The sequence below is a fragment of the Hirundo rustica genome, chromosome 20 (genome assembly GCF_015227805.2).
Source record: "Hirundo rustica isolate bHirRus1 chromosome 20, bHirRus1.pri.v3, whole genome shotgun sequence".
NCBI classification, from domain to species: Eukaryota; Metazoa; Chordata; class Aves; order Passeriformes; family Hirundinidae; genus Hirundo; species Hirundo rustica.
Genome location: NC_053469.1, coordinates 3,850,008 through 3,864,302, shown reverse-complemented (window position 1 = coordinate 3,864,302; position 14,295 = coordinate 3,850,008). Strand labels below are relative to the sequence as shown.

The following is a 14,295-nucleotide window of genomic DNA, read 5'->3' as shown; positions in this document are numbered from 1 at the left end:
CGTTCCTTGTGGCAGCTCCAGGGCAATGCTTGCTCTTTGCATGGATCAGCACCTGCGAGTGACTTCATCTCCACAAAAGTCTTTACATTCCCAGAGACTCAAAACCTTGAACGCTCTCCAGCTCTCAGCCCATGTGCCAGCCCAGGCAGCCAAAAAATCTGTCTTAAGAAGCATCAGCTGCAATAAAATCAGCTCCTTTTGTCAAACCTGCCCTGGCACATCCATGTCCTGCACGGATGAAGTGCTCACCTGGGCGCACGGCTGCGGCAGGAGCGTGGTGGGATACGCAGGAGGGGCAAAGCAAAGATCGCACAGCCGGGTGTAAAACACCAGCCCAGCCCCCCATGCCGTGCTGAGCCATCCCACTGACATTCCCAGAGAGTTTCACCACACAGGATTCCCAAACTGCCTGGTTAAACCGTAAATGTGACTGTCTGTGCAGTAACTCGCCTGCTGCAGCCTGCAGAGGGGAAAAGACAGCAAAGTCACATCTCCCTGGAATTTTGAAGGGGCACACGTGGGGCTGGCCAGGCTGGGGGCTGTCCCAAAGCCACAGCCTTTCCTGGCCACGCTCTGGCTGACAGAAACCTCGCCTCTCCCTCCCGTTTCCATTCGAACGAGGTTCATCTCAGCTTAGATAAGCCGAGCCGAAACAAACCCTGGTGAAACCAACGCGTCCACCCGTGTGTTTACTCCACCTGACCTCAGCTGAAATTCCCTCCACCAAACCCAACGCGGGCAAAGCCGGCAAGCCCGGACCTTTTGGGGTCCCCCCTTTACAGCCCCGTGGCCACAGCCTGTGCAGAGGAGGATGCCCGGGGAGGGGAATTCTGCGTGCCCCCAGCCCAGCCCGGCCCCGGGCAGGCTCTGCCAGCCGGATCAATGGCACCGCTGTGCTGCCGGAGGGGCTCGCAGCGCCGGTGCCACCGGCCCGGGCCGCGGCTCGCTCTTTTGTGTGCGTGTCTGCACCAGGGTGACCCAGTAAACAGCTGAAGCGGAGAAAATGCGCGAACAATCCAGCGCGGGGAGGCGGAGAGGGGCCGGCGGTGAAAGGGATAAATGCGAGGCTTTGTTCTGCGGCCGTGCCCTCCGCTCCCGGCTCCCGGCCCGGCTCCTCCATTCGCCGCTGCCATGCGCTCCCCGGGATCGGCCGGGCTCGTCCCAGCCTCCTCCTGACACCCGCAGCCCCAGCGTGTCCCCAGCTGCCCGGCCCCTCGGAGGTTCTCCCGTCGCAGGGCATCCCGCTCCTCGCTCCGCTCCCCGCGGCGCCCGTGCGAAGGTGGGAGAGGCGGGAGCAAGGGCTCCCGCTTTGTAATCAACAAAATCTCACCTCGGGAGCGTTGCTTAAATAGGTGTCAACGAGGCAGGAGGCGCTAGGAGAGCAGGTGTCAACAAGCCGACACCTGCGGGGTGCGAGGGATGCTCTGCCAGCTCCGGGTGGTTTCCACAGCGGAGGCAAATGAGATTTTTACGACTAACTCCGGGGGGAAAACAACTGGAAAGGGATGAAAATCCCGCTGCTGCCAAGTGCCTGAACACACGCACAGGCGGCCTCAGCAGTGAGGTTCGACCCTGAGCACGGAGCGTGCCAGATGTGCGGCGCAAGGAACGCGAGTGCCCAGGCAGGGAGGAGGAAATCCCTCCCCAGACCCTCAGCCCTGCTCTGGAGGTGCGGGTTCGGCCATGGACCGCGTTGGAGCAGCTCAAGGTGCCCTGTTCCTCCTGGCCACGGCACCTTGGAGAGCCGGGACAGACACGTTCCCACCCCGACCCATCTGACCCTGCCACCCTGCCCCGTTCATCCCCTGGATTACCCAGGGGTGAGCACTCCTGCAGCTCACCCTTCCACTTAATAAAATTATTTTGGGGGGGGACACACCCTGGGATACCCAAAAAGCTGAAGTGCACACGGATCATGGGGCAGCATCAATGTGAAGAGGGCAGAGGTGCCCACCCTCCTTCCCTGACTCCTTTCCTTTGATCTTCCCTGGATTAAGCCTCTGACAGCCCCATCCTCCCAGAGCTGCCTTTTGCTGAGGAACACACCAAAAACCATGGGAATGAGGGCTGGGAGGGCTGGAGTTTGTGGACTAACCCCCCAAGAAGCACCTCGGGGGAGAAGTGTTTGTTATGACACTGGTGTGATCCATAGCTAGGCTCTGAGTCACCCCGGCGCTGCCAGGGAAGAACCAGCCAGGCCTGTCCCGTCTTCGTGCCAGTTCTCAGTGTTGCAACCAGGGCTGAATCGAGCAAACCACATTGTCTAGAAATCCAGTGATGCCAGAGACTGTCACCAGCAACGGGCACCGCCAGCAAATCACGGGGCTCCTCATCAGCGGGAGCTGGGACCGGACAGCCATTAAAAATATAACCAAGAGCAAACAAACTGCAGCCTTTGGAGGGAAGCTGGGCTGCTTTGAGATGATAAACCGGCCTGAGCGTTGGCCTTGCCCTGCACAGCCTGCAGTGATTGTTGGGGTCGACACCATCAGTCCCAGCTCGAGGCTCTGCTGCTGCTCCAGTGCACAGAGCCAGAGCTTGCCAGGCCACCAACGGAGCCTTTTAGACACGTGTCTGACCAAAATCCCTGGGGTTTCAGCCTAAACTGGTCCTGAACCCCCCAGCCACACGAAGGTGGTGCTTCAGCATCCTTCCCAAAACTGAGCTTTGCCGCTGCCAGTCCCAGGCAAGGCGCTCTGCTTAGCCCAGCTTGGCTAAACCCTGGTTTCCTGAAGTCAGTTCCAGCTCCTGGAGGTGAACCCAAAGCAAACACATAATTTCACAAACACACACGGGCTGGAGCAGGAGCCTGGGGCAGGCTCTCAGCTTCAGAGTCTCCATGGAGACCCAACCGCAGCAAAGAGCGGGGAAAGGCTGCGTGGTTTTGCTCCATCACACGAGAAGGAGTTCTGGTGAGACGGGTGGTGAGCCCTTTGCAAAGCAGGTTTCCATAAAGCCCTCAGTTCTGCTGCTGGAGTGCGGTTAGCAGAAAGCAAAGCCGCTCTAAAAATAACGCCTCAGCATTCCAGATGAAGTTGCCTCCGATGAGTTTCCTCTCCAATCTGCTCCGTTTGCAGGTTAGACGGACTTTTTTTTTTCCCCTCCCGTCGGCTCCGAGGACTCGGCCGGTGCCTGGCAGCCGGAGCCATCCCCATGCTGCCTCTGCCGAGCCTGGGGCTCCCCAGGCAGCTGCTCCCAGCGCCCCACGTGCGCGGGGAAGACGCCCTTTCCCGTCCCAGCATGTTTCTGACAGCGGGGCTCGTCCAAATGCCAACGGTGTAACGAAAACGAACCGCTGCGGAGCCAGCCGAGGCGAACGGGCCCCGCCAGGAGCCTCTGCCTGCGCTTCACCTCCGCTGACATTCAGCTGCCACACAACTCCTGACCCTCAGGTGCGGGGGACTCGGCGTTACCTAACGTGGAAGCGCTGCCCGACAAGAACCGGCGCCAAGGCAGCCCCGGGAATGGGAGCGAAAAGCGGAGAGGTGATTTGCGTGACATCACAAAAACAAACCAAAACCGGGCGAGAGGGACAGAGGGACGCAGGTTTGAGGCGCGGCGGCGTCACCGCCCCGGCGCACCGGAGGAGAGCAGCGTTTGCTCAGCACAGCTGCGCCGGGAATTGGGAAAGGGTTTTCCTGGAGCCTGTGGCAGAGCTGTCTGTTCCCTGGTGTGGAGAGAACAAAGGGCCCGTCCACAAACGCCCTCCTGCAAACCCCCTGTGCCCAGAGCAGCCTTGCTCCTGCCCCGTGACCCCTTCAGGCGGCCCGAGGAGGGGCTGCGATTACTGGGATTACTGGGATTACTGGGATTAGTGCTCCGTGCCCCAGCTCAGCGCTCCCTTTCCCTAATGACTCAGGAGCAAAGTCCAAATTCATCCTCACTGGGGCTGCGTGAGGGCTGTGGCTGCTGTGACGTGCAGGTGAGTCCCCACCTGGGCGATGAGACAGGTGATAACTGCAGTATCCAAACATCCCAGTCCTTCCCCCGCTGCTGGTGTTCCCAGGAACGCTCCAGCCAGAGGCTGCCGCACAGTCTCGGCGTGATGCTTCCCCCTGGGCACCAAACCCCACTGCCAGCATCCCCTTTCAGCCCACAGATGCTTCTCTCTGCAAAACTAAAGGTCCCACAGACCCCTGGAACAACAGGCACACATTTGGGACCAGCCACAGATGCTGCTGCGGGATCTGACCCGCACAAACAGCACGAGATGAACACATTAACCTGTAAAAACCGTCCCACAACTCGACCCTTTCTCCCCAAAGACCAAAGGACCGTTTCAAACCCCAATCCCCCTCCGTCCCGCCGAAGCAATGCACAAACCCTGAGTGGCCACGAGCTGTGCTGGAGCCCCCCGGGGCCCCCCGCCAGCAGCTCAGCCAGCTTTGTATCCAAATCCTGCTCCTTAGCAACCACATTTTTTTCCCCCCTCTTGCTGAGTCCGTGGGAGATGAAGAAATATTTGAGAACTGAGACAGCCCTGCTGCAAGGATCTATTTAAATAAAAGGAGCATGTCCGTTTGAGAGGCAGTCATTAGGCGGCTCTGGAGTCGGAGAAAGTGTGAGCAGGGCCTGCCCAGGCTTTAAATGTGCTCTGGAGTGACCTAAATAAGCTCTTTCCTCCTTCAGTTACACTCCCCTCGGGGGACACAGCGGCTGGTTAGAGCTGGGAAGGGAGATGAGGAGCTGCTGGTGGTCAAGCCCCTCCTATGGCCAGACCAACTCAGGGGGCTCTAAACCCAGCTCGTGCTCTGGCCCTGGGTGTGGGGGGGTCACAGCCGGCCCCCCAAATCCCAAACAGCTAAATGAGACCCATCCCCGCAGGCACAGCGGGCCTGATGCTCCTTTGGCTCATCACACCCCAAAGCCAGGCACAGGGAAGCGGGGGAACGCTCCAAGGCTGGATTTACCCACCCCTGCCTGGTGATGCCACCCTGAGAGCCAGGGACAAGTGAGGCTGCAGTGGAGCAACGGTGTGATCTGGGACAGGGGGCTGAAGCACAGGGGTGGCCTGGGGCGTGGTTTGCCCATGCAGCCTGTGAGCAAGCACAGATTGCAGTTTCCAGGGCTGCCAGCCTGGCATGAAATCCACTAAAACCTCAGTGAGACCCCAGCACGGGGATCCCCACCCCGATGGAAACACGGCACAGCAGCCTCTGAGCAAAGCAATCATTACACAAACACATCTGGAAGCTTCTCTCCAACTTCTCTCTAACCATATCAAATAATAATAATAATAATAATAATAAATCCCTCCCAGCCTGCATCAGCCACCAACAATCAGCATCCCAGCCTGCTCCAGGCCTCACCGGCGGCTCCAAACCTCTCTGGAAGGGAGCCAGAAGGTTTTCCCCATCCAAGAAATACCAACAGATGATGTCCATCTGGCAAATTGCAAGGGACATATCAGGTTGTGCCTGGGGGAGGAGAACAGGCCGGGAGGAAAGCGTCTTATTCCAAAGGCACCGCAGGAAGTGAAAAGAAAATGGTTTTTAAGAGACATCTTCTAAGAGAGCCTCTCCCTCTCAGCTGTAAAGAACAAGCACTGACCTACAAGGCATCTGGGCCGAGCAATTCAAGTGTTCAAAGATTCATTTAGCAACTGAAAATCTCCCAATTGTTCAGAAAACAAACGCAGCCAGAAATTGCAAGGACGTGGGCTTTTTTTACAAGAGTCAGCCCAGCCTCCTCGGAGGTTCAGCAACATCAGCTTCACAGCAGTTTCACTCTGTGTCATCTGCAGTGGTGTCTTAGGCCATTCCTGGCCAGCAGGACCAGGAGGGGCCACCAAATTCCCTCTGTGGCTCCTGCTGGACTGGAAGGATTGACCCTCACTGCTGAATATGGATTGGAACCGAAAAGGTCAAAGCAAAAGGTCTGCAAAGCCGCTCTGTCCATCCCCCAGCTGAGACAGTCAGTGCAGACCTTCCATCCCCTGTGGCTAAATAAAATCACAGAGAACTCCTGGCTCACATGGCCGGGAGGGCTCAGAGCGGTGCCTGGTGATCGATCCTGTTGCTGTGGGATACAGGCAAAATCTTCCCTGCTGCCATCCCCGGGGGGCTCAGAGAGGACCAGAGAGCGAGCCACATTCCCTGCAGCTTTCCAGGGATCCTCTGCTCCCTGTGGGACCAGGCTATCCACCCACCAGCTCTGCCAAAACCCCGCACAGCTCCCTCTGGCAGAGGTGACAAAGGTCCCACCGTGTCCTGGGCGCTGTCACCGGGGCTCAGCAAAACGCTGCTGGTCCCTGGGGGTTCTTGTTCACATAATCTGCCTTCTCCTCCTGTGCATCCACAGCCCTGCCTGAGGATTGCCACCCCACCGGGCCACCACAGCTGTCCCCACAGTGACGCATTTTTTCCTTTCCCCTGTGCATCCCAGAGCCGCTCAGGACGCCTCGTGTCACCGTGCACCCCTCTGGGATGCCCCTTTTCTCGCCATCACTTGTAAATAGAAATAAAAAAAGAAGGAATTTCTCTGTTCAGGACTGGGAGGGAAGCTCGAGCGAGCGGAGGCTGTGCTCTGACCGTTCCCCAGCACAAACCCACGCGCGGCCCAGGGCAGGGCAGCTCGGGAGGAGGTCTGGCTGGCAGCTGTGCCACGCTCGGGTGAGCAGGGCTTTGCCCAGTGCCAGCGGGGCCGTGCAAAGCCTCCCCCGGCCCCGCTGCCCTTCCCTCGCACCCGCATCGCCTGGGATGCTCCAAAGCCTCTCCTGAGCTCCAGAGCCTCCTCCAGCCGGGCTCATGGCGCCAGGCAGGCTCTGCCCTGGGAGGAGAGGAGCAGCACGCTGCATCGGCCCCTCTTTCCCCTCTTTCCCCTCTTTTCCTCCCCCTGCTCTTGCTCTCCCTGCCAAAAGCGCGGCCCCTGAGCCTCCCGGAGCGCCGCGGCCGGCGAGGCTGGACTTCCTGCCAGGCATAACACGAACCAGATGATGTACTCCAAAGCGTGTCAGCACGCCCACCCCCAGGAGAGACGAGCAGGGAGGGGAGAGCGGGGAAAATAAGCTGGATGGAGCTTCCGTGAACTCTCTGCAGAGCTGATGAGCCGCTGCCACCAGGCCAGAGGTGAAGCGGAACAGCCCGAGCCTGAGCTCATCCCTTCCTGGCCCTGGCTGACAGAGACTTTCCATCGCAGGTTTGTGGGGTTGATTGTTTGGCGCCGGGAGAAGGAGCCACTGCCCTCCTCGAAACGCTGGCTGCCCTCAGCGGATATCTGCACGGCAACCAAAGAGGTTTTACTGGCGATTCCCCCCCGCTTCCACCGCCCCCGTTCCAGCGGGAAGCATCCAGAGCAGCACATCTGCGGCTGGCTCTAAATCCCAGCAAAGCCAGACTTGCTGACCCTCGCTGCTATTAACCCCTGCACCGCCGGGGCTGCGGCTTCGGGACAGCAAAGTCTTCCTGCCGCCGAGCCTCTCCCGACACACCGCTTGCTCCCGATCAGCGGCACTCCCCCCGCAGCGATGACGAGCATCCATCGCTAAGATAAAAGGCCCAGCTCTGACTCAGATTATTTCGGGTGCCTCCAACGTGCAACTGGCATCAACAAAGCGCTCGGGCCTCGCTGGGACCAGCCCGACTTTGAACCACCCGATGTCAAATCCAAAACAAGCGCAAATGTTCTCGCATCCTCCAGGAAAGTCCTCCCCATGCCCGTAACCTCCCCAGAGGACGCTTTCGTGGTTTGGACGAGCCCGAAGCCTTTACGAGGAGCTCAGATCTGAGCAGAGTCCTGCCTCCCGCAGCCAAAGTCTCAGATGAAATGTTAAAAGCCCGAAGTTTTCACAATCTGCCCCTTTCCCCGGGTGCCCGGAGGGAGAGCATCTGGTTTCTCCCTAGAGAGCCTGGCAGCTGCCTGCCAGTCCCCAGGGACTCACAGCAAAAAAAAAAAAAAAAAACAAAACAAGCAGGGGGCACCCATTTATTCAATAAAATGAAGCATCTAAAGTACCCAAAGGGGCCTCCAAAAAGGCTGGCGAGAGATTTGCAAGGGGATGGAGTGATAGGACAAGGGGGAGCGGCTTTAGGCTGAAGGAGGGTAGATTTAGATTAGATTTTAGGGAGAAATTCTCCCCCGTGAGGGTGGTGACGCACCGGCACAGATTGCCCGGAGAAGCCGCGGCTGCCCCATCCCTGGAAGCGTTCCAGGCCAGGCTGGACGGCGCTTGGAGCAGCCTGGGCCAGTGGAAGATGTCCCTGCCCACGCCAGGGGGTGGGGAAAGATAATTTTTACGGTCCCTTCGAACCCGAAGCGCTCCGCGATTCTACGCAACAGAATTCCGCCGAACGCTCCGCGGGCGCCCGCAAACTCCGGGCCAGCCCTGCCCACGCCGCCAGCGAGGCGGAGCCCCCCCAAAACCCCCGCATCCCCCGCATCCCCCGCGCTCACCTCCAGCGGCGGCAGGTCGGGGTCGAGCTGCGTGAAGCTGTGCAGCACCACGGGGCTGCTCTCGCCGGCCACCTCCAGCCTGACACCGCCCCAGAGGCTCCGCGCCCGCCGGCAGCCCTCGAACATCCTCTCGGGGCCGGCGGGGACATGGTGCGGCGGGGCCCGGCGGCGGCTCACCATCGGCGGGGCCGCCGCATCCCCGGCCCCGCAACCCACCGCCGGCCCCGCCAGCCCCCCCGGCCGCCCGGGGAGCCGCAGCGGGGACGTGGGGGAGATGCCGAGGGCGAGCGGAGCGGTGCCGGAGCGCCCGCAGCAGCCGGGCAGGCGCCGGGAGCCCGCGGCCGCCCCCCGCGCCCCGAGAGCGGCCCGATGTCACGGCGGGGCCGGGACGGAGCGGGCTGGGCTGGAGAGCAGGAGCTGGATTTCCTCCCGCAGCCTCCGCCCGCCCCCCGGGGGCCGGCCCGCCGCGGTTCGGCCCCTTCGGGGAGGGGGGGAAGCGGGCACGGGAGGCGTGAAAAGCCTCGAGGCCGCAAAAAGGGGCGGCGGGCAGGAGGAGGAGGAGGAGGAGGAGGATGCTCGGGGGGCTGCGGGGTGGATGGGGCGAGGAGCGGGCGGCCGGAGCACAGGCTGGGCGGGAGAAACACCGGGGGTGTTCCCGTCGATGGGAGGGGAGCAAAGTCACGCAGGTGACAACAGCTCCGGGAGAGGATCTTTTGTGTCGCCGGGTGCTGGCGGGGCACCTGGGCTTCACACGCCACCGGGCAAAGAAAAAAGCGTGAATGCGAGCGCGTGGGTATCGTCAGCGCGTGTTTTCATCCGAGCGTTATCTCGGCCCCCACGGCGGCGCTCAGGGCGCTGCCCGGCCCCCGTGACACGGTCACAGCCCCGCGGGGACAGCAGGCAGTGTCCCCTGCGAGGTGATGTGACCCAGGGTGGGTCAGCGCCAGGCCCCCCGTGCACCGGCAAAGCGGGGATCAGGGACCAGGGCAGCTGCTCTCGGCCCGGCGGGGACTCTGGGAACGCAAAACGAGCCCGGGGGACAGCAGGGCTGCAGATCCCACTTTGGAGAACCCCCGCAAGACAATTTTGTTTTCAGAGGAGGAGAGAAACGGGCAAAACTGTTTGTCATTCATCACCCCCCGCGCTGAGCGCAGCGTGCTCCAGCCCTCCCCTGCTCTTCCCCTTCCCTCCTCACTCGCTGCTGAGGAGCTGCATCACAGGGCTGCTGCTGACACCACCAAAAGCTGGACTTTTCATGGCTCAGCTCCCTCTGCAGCTGAAATAACATCGGCCTCCCAGGGCCCTCCAGCCCTGCAGCTTTATTCCTGCGAGGACGTGGAGCGCCAAGGCTCACACGTCCAGCTCTGCCCAGGGCACCAGCAGCTCCTGCCCGGGCAGGAAGGGATTAACAAAGCTGCCAGGCCGTGATAGGCTTCAAACTGGAAAGTTTACCAGGCAGAAGGATGAGCCAGGACAACGTGGGCTATTGTCCTGCTTTATCTGGAGCCAAAGAGGTCAAAGGGGATTTCCTGGAGACCCTGGGAAAGGCGACCCGGCCCAGCAGCGGGGCCTTGCCCTGCCCCTGGCAGCCCCTCATCTCTGGGGGCGATGCACATTCTAAGCTTGCCCAGGCACAGAGATCCAGCCCTGCTCCCTGCCCAGGTGCCCCTGCAGTGCCAGGCGGGGCACTGGAGCTCTCTCCACGGCAGAAGGAGGCGATGCTGCTCGGGGCAGAGGCGTCCCCAGCCCCACGTCACGCAGGAGCCACGTGGCGCTGCACGATGTGCCGTGGAACCCCGTGCTGTGCATCACTTTGCTCAGGGCACGCTAAAATCAGAGGCAGGGACCCGTTTCCCAGCAGAAATCAGCGTTGCCTGTGGGCTGTGAAATATTTGGGAGGGAGGCTCTGCTTTGCTTCATGTTTGAGTCTCGGGGCAGAGTAATGACAGCCCACCCCTGGAATCGCTTGGCACCGCCCAAGTGAGCAGAACAAACAACAGCAGCACTTATTTTCAGCTGGCAAAGCCCTCCCAGAGCCTCCAGCTCCGTCTGACCTCTGCAGAAAGATGCAGCTCTGTTTGACGGGCAATTTTCACCGTCCCTCGGTTGACCACTAAAGATGGCTTCAGGGGAAAAAACACTTCTGATAATGGATAATAAATAATATAAGGCAGGAAGGCAATTGCGGGGGTTTAAAAATAGCCAGCCAGTTTCCTTTCTCCTCTCTTGGGAACCTTCTGGGTCTGAAAAGCAAAACACTCAAAGCGGGGTCAGGAGCCCAAGTTCAGGATGTTTGCTCTGCCTAGCTAACCCCAAGCACTAAGCCGTCAGGGGCACGGCTCTTGAAAATCATGAGATTCAAAACAAATAACTTTTCAGGGCTTCTTGTTTGCCTCTGAGCACCCAGCTGAAAGGGAACAGGCGGGATCACACCCTCAGGTTTCCCTCTGGCACCCTCCAAGGTCTCGAAATTGTTGCAAAATGTGATGAATTGACACGCACGTGATTTAAGAGAACGATCGGGACTTGAGTGACTCATTAAAAAAATATACTGTCAATGTGCACTTGGCAAACTCAGCAAGAAACTTTTCACAACACACTGAGCTTTTCGATGTCATCTGTAAATGTCCCATCGACCCTGGCAGGCCCAGCAACGGGGTGATGTGGGAAATCCATCAGTTTTTGTCTTCCACCACTGAAATCAGCTCTTGGCTGGATAAATACAAACCCACACGGCCAACACCGGAGCAGCTCTGCTCCTCTGCCGCAGTCTCCAGCCTTTCCTGCACAGGAATAATGTGGAGAGGGTAACACAGAAAAGCTTTTGGAAGCTTTAAGCCTCTTTTTTTTTGTTGTTTGGGAATCAGTTTGTGTCAATCTGTTATAGTCAGGACCTGCAGATTCAGACCTCAGTTAACAACTGGGCTCAGCCTGGACCCCGAGTTGTCTCCTCCCAGCACGTGGTGTCTGAGCTTTCCCCCAGCTACATCCTGCAGCCCTCCTTTGCTCCCATCTCCCTGCTCTGCTGCCGAACTGGGGCTTTCCAGCCTATTTCCTACAGGGCAAAACTCACAGTGACCCAGCTCCTGCGCTCAGCGTTGCTGTGGGGTTTTGTTTTTCCGTCAAGCGAGGCTGCCCACCCCAAAGCACGGCTCACAAACACTTCCACAGGATTTGCTCCTGCCTGGCATCAGCTGCTGCAAACACCCCCAGGGCACTGCCACCACCCCAGGGCACTGCCACCACCCCGACAAACCCGTATCCTCTCAGAGCCTCAGTGAAACCGCAGCAGGACGGACGCCAAGAGCTGCAAAGAGCTGCTCCCAGCCCCGAGCAGAGAAGGCAGGAATCACCCTCACCACCTCCAGGTGAGCCCCTCTGGAGCATCACACGCCTCCAGCTTTCACTCTTGGACCAGTGAGGGACGCAGGACCCAAACCAGCAGCCTCTGAGGGGAACTGGGCTGCTTTATGTGGGAGTTGCAACATTATCCGGCCTCTGTCCCAAGCTCTGGCACAGCTCACAAGGCGCGTCTGTGTCAGGCTCTGACATGGAGCCCTGAGCACTTCCTTCTATTGTGCAGCTGGGGAAGCCCTTCTTGCTGTTTTTAAGGCATTTGGGAGGAAAAGGGCTACCTGGTTACAAGAATTGCTAACTGAAGGTTGGGCATTACGCGCTAGATCAAAACTTTTCGGGAATTCCAGTTTTAATTGGAAGAGATTTTTCGTTTTCGCTGCCCAGGCTCAGCGGGGAGGTTATTTTATAATAAATCTTCATCGTCCAACAGTAAACAACCAGCACTATCTCTTCCACTTCAGGATGAGGGGGAAAGCTTGTGCAAGCAGGGAAAACAATGTCACTTCCCCGTTCAAACAATCTGCACAGAGATCTGATATTGGGCTCCCCCCCAAAATTTGGGAACCAACAGATCTCAGACCCTCACAGACCCAATTCTCACTCTCAGCGTGATCAATGCCCTCATTTAGCCGGATTTTAGATGAGAGCCACCAACCCCTTGTCAGGGCACACAGCAGGATTTTAGGAGGTTCTCTGCTGAGTATTTCACATCCAGGGCAGCTGGATGACTCTGCCCTGTGTTTTGGGGGTTTCTCAGGGCCGTTTTTGACAGAGCAGGCACTGTGAGCTCTTTGTGCTGGCAGGGAGGAAGGCTGGCTTGGGCTGTCCTGCCCTTTGTGTCCCTTCTGCCAGGGTCGGCCGTTCCCCAGCTGCAGCAACCCCTGCTCCCCTCGGACCCTCCCGGGTTAATTCGGGAGCACAGCTCTCCTCCACACCACGCAATTAACACAGCCAGGCGAGCCCCTCATTACTGTCGGCTCCTAGCAGAGGGAGCACAGCCAATCCCGGGGCAATCAGGATCTAAAAGTCTCCATCCAGCTATTCTGTGTTTCATTTCCTGCAGCCTCCTGCCGAGGCTGCTGGCTCCCGAAGCTCAGCAATTATTCCACAAGCCTTGGAGCTCGAGAGCTTGCAGGAATATTTCTCCTCCATCCTACTCCTCGCACCACCACCTTTGGCCATAGCAGAATCACAGATTTTTTCGGGGGTTTGGGTTTTTTGGATTTCAACAGGTTTGAGTTGAAAGGGACCTTAAAGATCATCTCGTTCCAGCCCTCTGCCATGGGCAGGGACGCCTTCCACTGTCCCAGGCTGCTCCAAGCCCCATCCAGCCTGGAACACTTCCAGGGATGGGGCAGCCACAGCTTCCCTGGAAAACCTGTGCCAGGGCCTCCCCAGCCTCACAGGGAACATTTCTCCCACATATCTAATCTAAATCCACTCTCCTTCATTTTACAGCCATTGCCCCTTGTCCTGTCACTCCAGACCCTTGTCCAAAGTCCCTCTCCAGCTCTCTTGAAGCCACTTTATGCTAAGGTTGCCCAGAACCTTCTCTTCTCCAGGCAATTGATCAAGTATTTGAGGAGCTTCCATTAGGACAGCAAGCAACAATACAAACCTCTGTTTTCCAAACTTTCTGACCTCTAAAATCTCATCAGAACAAGGCCAGAATTTGGGGTGGGGGGAGATGAAGCTACCTCCTCAGGAAGAAGCTACCACAGCACAATTCAGGCAGGCACCCGGATTCCTTCACAGAAAAGAAGAAAATACTCAGAAAGATAAGAGGCAAGACACAGCTGTTAATCTCAAAACGTGCCCAAAAATCTGAAGAGAGCAGGGCCCAAGGTGTGAAAAGCACCGAGACACCTCAGAGGGATTTGCAGGCAGGGGGATGCAGGGACCAGAGCTCATCAGCGCTGGCTGTTTCGGGAGGATCACGAGTCACCCGGCGAGTTTTGCTGGGGACCATCCCCACAGCGGCAGGAAGCTGCAGCTGCTGCTGGCAGCCTTTTCCCGTTTTCCCTTTCTCCACGTGGCTCTCCACGCTGGCCCGGCGCTCCCCGGAGTGCGGAGTTCAGCAGGCATTAAGCTGCTGCAGCCTGACGCGCTGCAGACACCCCGGAGCTCCTCTGCTAAGGACCATTATTTCTTGAGCTGTTTGTCTTTAGAGGCCGCTTTTATCTCCCTATCACCTTTCTGCCAGAATGTTTCAGTCAGCTCTTTTAACAGATACCACCTAAGGTGCCTGCAACCAAAAGAAAAAACAGGAAAAACAATTCTCCCTGTTGCTTAGCAATCAGCGTGTGGCGAGTTCAAGCCTCCCAGGTGCTCCGTTATTGTGATTTCCATCCTCGCTTGCTTGGCTTCTCTGCAGAGCAGCCAGAGGAAGGAAAACCACCGGTGGAAAAGAGGGGAAAGGTTAGGGAGCCACAAAAATTTGCAGGGAAAGGTTGGGAATAGGTGTAGCCCCTGGAGATAAGGGAAACTCATTTCTGAAATCAAGCCGTTCCTTCTCAGCTGCCAGATAAATTAAATGAAAGAGTGAGA

The 14,295-nt window shown here is 58.4% G+C and overlaps 1 protein-coding gene across 4 annotated transcripts in view; it reads right to left on the bottom strand.

The window, feature by feature from the left end:
• The window catches only part of RALGDS (ral guanine nucleotide dissociation stimulator), a 56,447-nt gene that overhangs the window by 14,991 nt on the left and 27,161 nt on the right, over positions 1-14,295 (bottom strand). The window contains exon 1 of one of the 4 annotated variants that reach the window (XM_040083147.2): positions 8,392-8,571. The exons of 1 other annotated variant lie outside the window; for it this stretch is intronic. In XM_040083147.2, coding sequence (XP_039939081.1) covers positions 8,392-8,571 — 180 coding nt within the window. Of the gene's footprint in view, positions 1-249; positions 1,197-8,391; positions 8,572-14,295 lie in introns of those variants that run through there. 2 more of the 4 variants (XM_040083151.2, XM_040083150.2) reach the window with 2 other exon arrangements.